The following is a 9,035-nucleotide window of genomic DNA, read 5'->3' as shown; positions in this document are numbered from 1 at the left end:
CCACATAACATGACCAGAAATGCATGTTCGTAAATAGCCCAACAGGGGGCAGCAAAGAGCTATGGTTTAGGAGACAGATGTTTCAGATGTTACTTTTATTTGATCGGGTCCAGAGCACACGTTCAGCACAGATCTATGATTTATTTGACTTAAAAGAACAAAACAAAACAACAAAAAAATGTATTTTTTTAAATGACAAACAACATTGCTGCTGCCAACAAATGCAATTATTCATGAAAGTATATTCAGCACTTTATTTTTTTAATCCATTTATATTTCATTTTTACAAAAAAGAAAAATATATAATTACACTGTGATCATAATGAAAATGAATTAACATTTACATGGTTCCAAAAGCTACTGTTGACTTTGTAATGTCAGTGAATCCACTGGGTCACATGCTGTTACCGTTATCAGTCAGCATCTTAGTATTTCTTCCAATGTTATTCTAAACTAGTGGGCTGGACTTACAATGAGGATGCATGTGGGCCTTCATTATGTCTAATGATACATGTTCTTTCGTGAGTCACTGTCAGCTGTGGGCCAAATAATAAATATGACACCCGAGGTGTTTCCCGGACCTCAAGTGTTCTACGCTTCTGCTGTGTGAGTCATTTGAACGTCAACGAGAAAAAGCAGGAGAAAAAAAAAAAAAAAAAGCATAAGTCAGTCTCCTTGTCCTCCCACTCTGTCTCTGGGAATGAGGCGCAGCTCGGAGCCGTGCTTCAGAAACACATTCCCTGCAACACAGGACAGAGCACCAAAATAAAAGATCTGCTTTTAGAAAAATAACACATGAGCCAAAACATGTCGACTTACCTGACAGTTTGTTTTTACACGAGTAAATCATAAAACAAAAAATAGCATCACAGTTTATATTTGTCAATAAATCTATGTAAAAAGTTACATTTATTTAATTACATGCAGACAGTTTTCAAGTGCTTTATTTTCCATTTTAATGATTACAACCAAAACATGATTAAAAACCCAAAATTCAATTCAGATTTAACAACATTCAATCCCTGACAGAAGTTTTCTTTGCATGAATTAGTTCAGCAAAGGTATGTTGATGATCCAGGATTGTTCTAAATGAGGCCTTCAGCTCCTCTATTTTGGTGGGTGTGGTGTCATTCACATGGTCCAGAAAAAAGACTGTAGAGCGGCACATCAAAGCATCATAAAGATGCAGCAACAAAAAAACTGATGCATTAAGAGAACTGAGCCTATTGTGGTAAAAACAGAGATACAATGCCTATAACTTTCTTTATATATATGTATGAGAAATGACTTGCACAGAAGAGTGAATTCAAATAAAAAGGGATACAATGAAATATTCAAATCCTGTATAAATAATCAAACCTAACGAATTCTAACAAAGTACGAGATCCTCTCATGCGTTGTCAGTCAGAAATCTGATAATTTGACTCGATATTAAAAAATGTGTCTTCAGGCTTTAATATTCTTTTGTCTTTTAATGAGTCAGCAAACACAGATACTGTCTCATGAATGGGAATGCTTCCAAATTTGGAATGTTTTTGAAAAGAAAATTGTTTTCAGACTCAAGTTTTAACAAACTTTTTACTGAAATGGGACAGATGGCAATCAGGATCCAAGTGGACTTTTAAAATATATTGGTAAGAAGTTTTATATTGAGCCGATATTTAGACACATTATTTAATGTATTTATTTATTTTTTATCATGTGTAAAAAGATAAAATACTTTTAGTCATTGTTGAATTACTTTTCCAAGTCGCAAAAGGGTATTTTTTAAATTATCATTTACGCAGAAAAAATTAAAAAGATTATTTATCACTTCAAAAATCAAACAAATAACTAGCTTTTTTATGAACTACAAGGCACATTGGTCAACATTCCAAACTGCCTGAAGGTTTTAGACATTTCTGAACTGCTCTCCTAAGGCTGCTTGACTTGTGTTGGGGTCTTCTTTAGCAGGCGTTCTGGTGGGTTCTGCATTACTGGCCTGCTATGTTCCCTAGATGTGACGAAGGAGGAGCTGGTGGACAGATGGCTTCACATTTGCCTCCAAAAACTCCCACAGTGGAGCTTGAGGTGACTCAGCAACAGAAAATGCCCCAGATCCTGTCAAATCCTCACCTCTGCATTTCCGCGCTAAATGATGCTCATTCCGCGTCTCTATCTTCTAAATAACTGACATGGCCCTGAAGTGGAATTTCTTTTCTCCTGACAAACAATCAACCACTTCAGTGTTGTTCTAACTGTACGGTCACGGCCCTGTAGGGTTATGGCTCATATTTTGTATTATATTTTTTTTGTATTTTAGGTAGTTACATAGATGGAATGTTTTACTTTAAACTTTATTTCATTGAAACATTAATATATTTTCCCCCTATTTTCATAGTTTTTTACATTCATGTCCCAAAATGAGCTTTTCCATAATTGTTTGGTAAAAACCAACACTCCCAGCCCAAAAAACAGTCAACGCTTCCTTTTCCAGCATTTTCCACACGTGCTAAATTTGAATTCATTAAGGGCTGATGATTTTCTGCAGCTGCTCTAAGGCGCCTACCTCAAATCCTGCAAGAGCGTTGAGGGAATCCTCAGTGTTTGCTCATTATTTTCTGCTCTCTGCAGCTTCATTTGTGATCAATAAATAATAGCATTTCTGTTGTTTGTCTGCTGTGTCCTTTACAACCCAGTAGACTAAGATGACATTTAAAAAGCCAATTCATCCCAAACACACTGAACAGAGTGGGCTAAAGAGTCAGTATGTTTGTTGTTTATTATTACGAACATTTGCATCCAAACCACATCTATTGCCTTTATGTCTTGGGATAAACATTTAGAACAAACTTTTTTTCTTCTTCTTTGGTCAGAGTTCCAATCATTCCAAAGCAATTTTAAAAATGACCTTTCATTGATTTCTTTTTAATCACAAATGAATACAATCGCAAATTTCCTTTAAATAAGAAATGATAAAAAACCATGCAAAATGTTATAAATATTAGGCCTGTAGTTAATTTTGATATTCGGCATTATTATTTAAATGCATAAAAATAAGCATTGATGTAGGGAAGGAGTGGATAATAGGATGAGAGCTTACCTGCAGTTTGAGCGGGGTTGATCCCTATTCCATCTGCAGAACAAACCATGAAAGAACCAGATGACTCAAAAAACAGACATGCACACAAACGGAAGAGAAAGGAGGAAAATAGCTAGAATACAAATGTCTCAGCACTAATAGGTGTTTCTGTGATAAGAACTATAGTTGGTAAAAAGAAAAATCAAAAACAAAAGTCAGTTTATATTGTCATTGTCAAATAACTTCAGCTGAATGTCGTATCATTTTTAGATGAAGGTTATTTTAAGTCAGTGTTAACATTTATATGAGAGTCTTCACATTTTTTCACTACATAACTTAAACAATTCTTGAAATAACTAGTATAATAGGATAATTACATAATTGTACTAACCAGAAATAGGACAATAAATCTGAATCACAGCATAATAAACAGTTTATCAGGAAGTTGTTGTTTTTTATTTTAGATTAGAAAAAAGAGGAAATGAAACCGCCACGGCTCAATTAATTCCTTTTCACTCAAAACAGCTTTTAAAAGTTACCAGAGAAGAAACGGCCGCTTTATTCTAAACATTTGACTAAAAGCACACTCTGCTGCCTTTTTGTTAAGACGACAAAGGGACTTCATTTAAAGAACTACTATTTTGTGTTACTTTAGAACAATGAGATGGAAATTTGAGCTATAAAGTGATAGAAAGTAGAAGATTGAAGCTGCCCGTCTGCTCTGTTTTACATCATTGGGCCAAATGTAAACAATGAGAGAACATGTAGGCCCCACATAACACACAGTGTTCCCTCGCTAAATGACAGTTCACCTTTTGCAGTCTAGCTGTTCTGTGGATTTTTTGGTTTTGTTTTGTTTTTTGATTGGCTGTAGACCTCGTCAATGAATCTCCTCCGAGGGAACACTGTTTTCCAGCATTACTTGATGCCATGCTGAGGCTTTCTCCTGCTTTCTAACCACCTGTTACTGCATGAACACAAAGCACAGGGATCAAATAATGAAGATTTGTTTTAAATTAAACACACAATCTGGAGTTGTTTACCAGGAGTGTTTATATACAGCTATGTTGATTTAGATGGAGTGCATTGCATTGCAGAAATCTGAGCAGATTTGATTCAACTGACTGATTTCTCCGCTGTATCAGCTAAACTCAATCAGTGAGACTTCCGATACAGAAAAGCTGAACAATCCCTGCCTTCAACTATAATTGATGACAAGTCTAATAACAGAAATAATTGTGTAGACTTTTCTATTTTTATTTTTTTATCAATCACCTCAAGAATTGACTGCAGTCTGAAGAATTGGGAACAATTAAAAGGAATGTGAAGCTTGACAACATACTATTTAAATGTAAAGATACTTTCCGGCGCAAAATAATAATAATGTTTATTTGTTATGGACGTACAAATACATTAATCTCATATTAGAAGAGCTTCTTTGGGCCAAATTGAGTTATTTTCCATCTACAGTCCTGATGAAATGTCTGCCATGCTTAGCAGTTGATGTCTTTTTTACATTCCCATCACTTGTTTGCTGGTAGAAAAGATCTTTTCTCAAACTCACCATTTGTTATAACTGCACTTGTTGCTGCTGGCACTTTGAACTGTGAAGGGAATCACAATTATTCAGATTGTCTTTCAACAATGTTCTGATTTATATTGACTCCAAGAACATCAGATGACAAGTCGATCTAATTCCTTTAGCATGAAAGCAACGGGAAAACATGAAAACTGCTAAAGACAGATTTCTGACCGTTTGGAGGAAAAGTTGAAGGTTTTCGAGCTGTTGTGCTTTCAGATTCCAAGTTGCTGACATTTATTGACAGAAAAAGGCAACAGATTGGATTTCCAGAGTTTTGTCTGCCAACTGTCACACGTGTTAAGCGCAAAAAAAAAACCAATCCCAAGGGCACTCACAAGCAGACTCACACTAGCAACACTTCTGGGAGCCCCAGGGAAACACAGACATGCTTGAAATTTGGGCTGAAAAATCCTTGAGCATGGTTACGGTACATGTCCTACTTTAGTGTTCAACAGAGGGAGGATGCGGGGCTGGTGGGATTTATAGGAGGAATGATGGATGGAGCAGTCTGCCAGCAGACAGATAAGGTTAGGAAAGAAGTGCCTGGAAGCACAGCCAGCAGACAGAAGATACAGTTCAATCAGGGAGGGGGCTCTGAATGATCCTGTCACTCAATGCTGTCATTTCACTGTTCAATCTATCCATTGGGTCGAGTCTTATGACAGTGGCATTCAATTCTTTGCAGCAAATCAGCTGATCTGAACATTAAGAAAAAAACAATTCCAATGAACATCATAATTAACTACAGCAGGACTTGTGGTTCTAGCTCCAGATTGCTTCTAAAGAGCAGAACTTCCCAATTGATCTGAAAGGAAAAGCTGCCGTTTCAGAGCTGAACCAGAAGAACATCCTGCCTGTCTCAGCAGCTGCTGGTTTTTGATATTCATTAGGGATTTTCAGGCAATACTGCTCACTCATACATTACTCTTAATAATGAATGAAGTTTTGGGTCGCAGAAATACGATGAGTGTTAGTGCCACCATGACAGACAAAAAAAAATACATTGAAATACGAGAATAAAGCTGTAAAGCTGTGAAAAAAAAGACATGATTTTACATGGGAAAGGCCATGCTTTTCAGAAAATCCTTCCCTCATCTGCATCACTTGCTGATCAAATGCATGAATGCAGCCGTTTATGGCGATGCCATCGGTTCATCATAGGAATCCATGTGCCATAATGCATTTGGACCTCTGCATCTATATCTTCCACGGCATGAGTGGCTAGAAATCCACTCCTTGTGGGTCAAGAATCTTCGTCTGAAGCGGTGCAGCTTTTCTGCAAATTCTTTTCAATGTCCTTATACTTATAATAAAACGTTGACTCACTGAAATACTAAACATTTCCTTGTGTGTGAAACCAAAGCTAAAGTAACTGCCTAGTTTCTTTCTAGTAAACAGACTTTTGACTCATAAATTTATAACTTTAATTTGAAGATTCTCAACCTATAACTTGTGAAATTATGACTTTATTCTAATTTTTTTAAACTTTTTTTTTCTCATAATTTTACAACTTTATTCTTGTAATAAAATACAACATTTTCCGATAATTTTAGGACCTTATTCTCATAAATGTGTTTATTTTTACGGCAACTCTAATACTCCGTTTTCTAGAAAATATATTATTGCTACAGAGATTTTTTTTCCGCATAACTTAAAAACATAGAAACGTTGATGTCATTCATTTATTCTGGTAAAAATCTGTCTTTTGTTTTTAAGCAAAAGTCGGAGAGATTACCTCCTCAGCGGCAAACTTCAATACTGCAGTGAATGGCGTACTTTCTGGAACACTTAATCTGGAGAAAAACAAAAAACAACATAAATAAATGTGGGGAATAACTTTAGGGAATAAGAAGTGGTTCCTTGATATTCCCTCTCCTTGCGTTTTGTCCTGAGCTTTTAATGGACTTGAGTAAAAGCAATTACTGTCCCCGGCCGGTGTCTTCGTTCTTGATTAAAAAGCACACAGTGTTCTAAACGTTTCAGCCAGTTACACTAAAAGAGCCCCCAGATGTGCAGCTGTGCAGCATTCCATTAATGCTGATTACCATACAGAGAATCGGAAGACAGAGAAAAGTGAGGGAACATTAACTTACTATTAGGAGAATATAAATCCATATGTAACTTGAATTATGTGATAAACTCAATGTACTTTTATGTTGGCTGCTTCCCCAGAGGAGAAAGTGCCAAAATAAGGAGTAAACCCCTTAAAAAATTAAAAATAAATAAAGAAATTAGTTGAAAACAGTAAAAATATGAGAACATATAGTAATACCAGGACATTTGGGTGGAAAGGTGGAGTCATGAAGTAGAGAGAAGAGCAAAACTATATTTATCAGTCACAAAAAAAGACAATGTTCAACCAAATAGATCCCAAGTGAGGCAACAATAACTATCCATTTGGCATCAGTTTCAAGACAACTGAAAATATTATATTATATTATATTTAAAGTATAATACAATAGTAAAAATAAAAAGCATCCTACATCAATTATTAGATGTTATATTTTATCAAAGTATTTTATCAAAATATCTGGCTTGGAGTCAACGTGTATTTGCAACTGTTTTTTTTAAGCAATCAAAACAAAACAAAAAACTAAAGAACACCAACAATATATATCAATCTCCCTTCTACCTACATTTAAAACCTGAGATAATTAAACTTTTGAAAGATAAAAATAAAAAAGTGAAAGGTACAATTCCATAGTTATACATCCACTAATGATAATGCAGTTATAACGGCTCTCAAACTTAAATAGATCAATTTATTTGATTTCTTCCCAGCATTAAACACAAGTGAATACTGCAATAAAAAAATGACAAAATATAGAAGAAATACATTGATTAGAATACAAAGCAGAATGAACAAAGATGTCATTTTGACAGAATAATTACTCATAGTCATAAACAGACTTTCCAAATAGTCACATTTCCACTAATACATGCAAAATGTCAATCTACTGAATGTAAGGGTGATTGGAAAAAGAGGTGAATTTCTATAATCCCATTCTGATTATTAAATCCATCTGGTTTGTACTTCTCTAAAAATCTAGCAAGTGCCAAAGAAAATAAAGGCTCTTAGACTGATGATGAATTTAAAATGAGTGCATAAACACAAGAAAGCAACAATAAAACATAGAATGCACTGATGTAGAACTCTTCCCAGACATGAAGCTAATAGATTGGCCTGAAAACAGATTAGTTGAACTTTTGATTTTTTTTTTATAACCACTGAATTTAGTCACTGGCTTTGCAGGTTATTACAAAAATCTGTGTCATAATGAACACCCCCAATAAGAGGGATTATTCTGCACTTTTGTTTTTTTGGTTATCAATTTTTAACCGTCTGCTAAATAAATTTCCAAATAAAATTGAAAGGTCAGAAGTAAACCCTACAATAAAGTATAGTACTCAAAAACCTCAATCTACATTATTTAACCGTGAACACACCTCTGAAAATAAAAATACACAAGGATAACTGTCTTATAAAGCTGAAAAGGTCAGTTATTATGGCCACATCATGTTAAACCGGTGAATTATTATCCTCGATCTTTTGCAACACATTAGATCGCCGCGCATTTTTTGCATCATCTTTATAGGCGCTTCAAAATACCGCAGATTCAAAAGGAAATGTTTGAATTCCGCCTTTATTTTAAACGGAAATTTAAATTGTGACTGGTGAGGTGGTGTCTGTCTGTGTGTGTGTTGTACTCACACTTTGTATGGCAGCCGGGGGTCCGACGTCAGCGTGATTTTAAACGTTACTTTGGACCTAACAACGAAATGAAAACAGCGCTGTTACCATTACAGTGAATATTGTTGCTTTTTAAATGTATTTGCTAAAAGAAAATCCCACTAAAGCCAGGTAAAACTAACATTTTTTGAACGAGCAAGTCCCTTCACCACCTATACCGACACCCGGAAGTCTGAAGGACCCGGACGTACACGTCATCTCTGTCAGTTTTTAGTTTTAAAATGTTTCTGTCCCTTTATTTTATTTTACACGTTTATGGTCATTTCATATATGTTTTTTTAAAGAAGAAATTTAAAAAAGAAGAAAATAAGAAACAACCCTCCGTTTTTCCAGACAGGCATCCGTATCGGTAGCAGCAATGACTGAAGTTACCGTAAAGGACAACAAAAAAGCGCACTCAAAGAACGAGTGCACAATGAATTAATTTCTTTATGGTTATTATTATTATTGTTGTTGTTACAACGTAATAATACCTGAACAATGCTTTAAACATAAGTGAAACTGAGTTAAGTTATTTTTTTGTACACTGTAAAAAAATAATACCAACCTTGGACAATCGACAGATTATGGACCCTTTTTATTTTTCCCTTACAGCATTACTTTATTATAAAAAACTAAAAATACAAAAAAATTTAAAAAAA

The 9,035-nt window shown here is 34.9% G+C and overlaps 1 protein-coding gene across 1 annotated transcript; it reads right to left on the bottom strand.

The window, feature by feature from the left end:
• Window positions 1–227: 227 nt before the first annotated feature.
• ufm1 (ubiquitin-fold modifier 1) lies at window positions 228–8,758 on the bottom strand. Its single transcript, XM_023962653.2, has 6 exons — window positions 8,517–8,758; window positions 8,356–8,412; window positions 6,379–6,436; window positions 4,626–4,665; window positions 3,083–3,115; window positions 228–740 (listed from the first exon to the last, which is right to left on the bottom strand). Coding segments are annotated over exons 1-6 (264 nt in total). The 5' UTR covers window positions 8,519–8,758; the 3' UTR covers window positions 228–666.
• Window positions 8,759–9,035: the final 277 nt, after the last annotated feature.

The sequence above is a fragment of the Oryzias latipes genome, chromosome 14, assembly GCF_053564925.1.
Source record: "Oryzias latipes strain Hd-rR chromosome 14, Olatipes_Hd-rR_3.1".
NCBI lineage: Eukaryota > Metazoa > Chordata > Actinopteri > Beloniformes > Adrianichthyidae > Oryzias > Oryzias latipes.
Note: the sequence above shows the minus strand (reverse complement) of the source record. Positions and strands in the feature narration are given on the sequence as shown.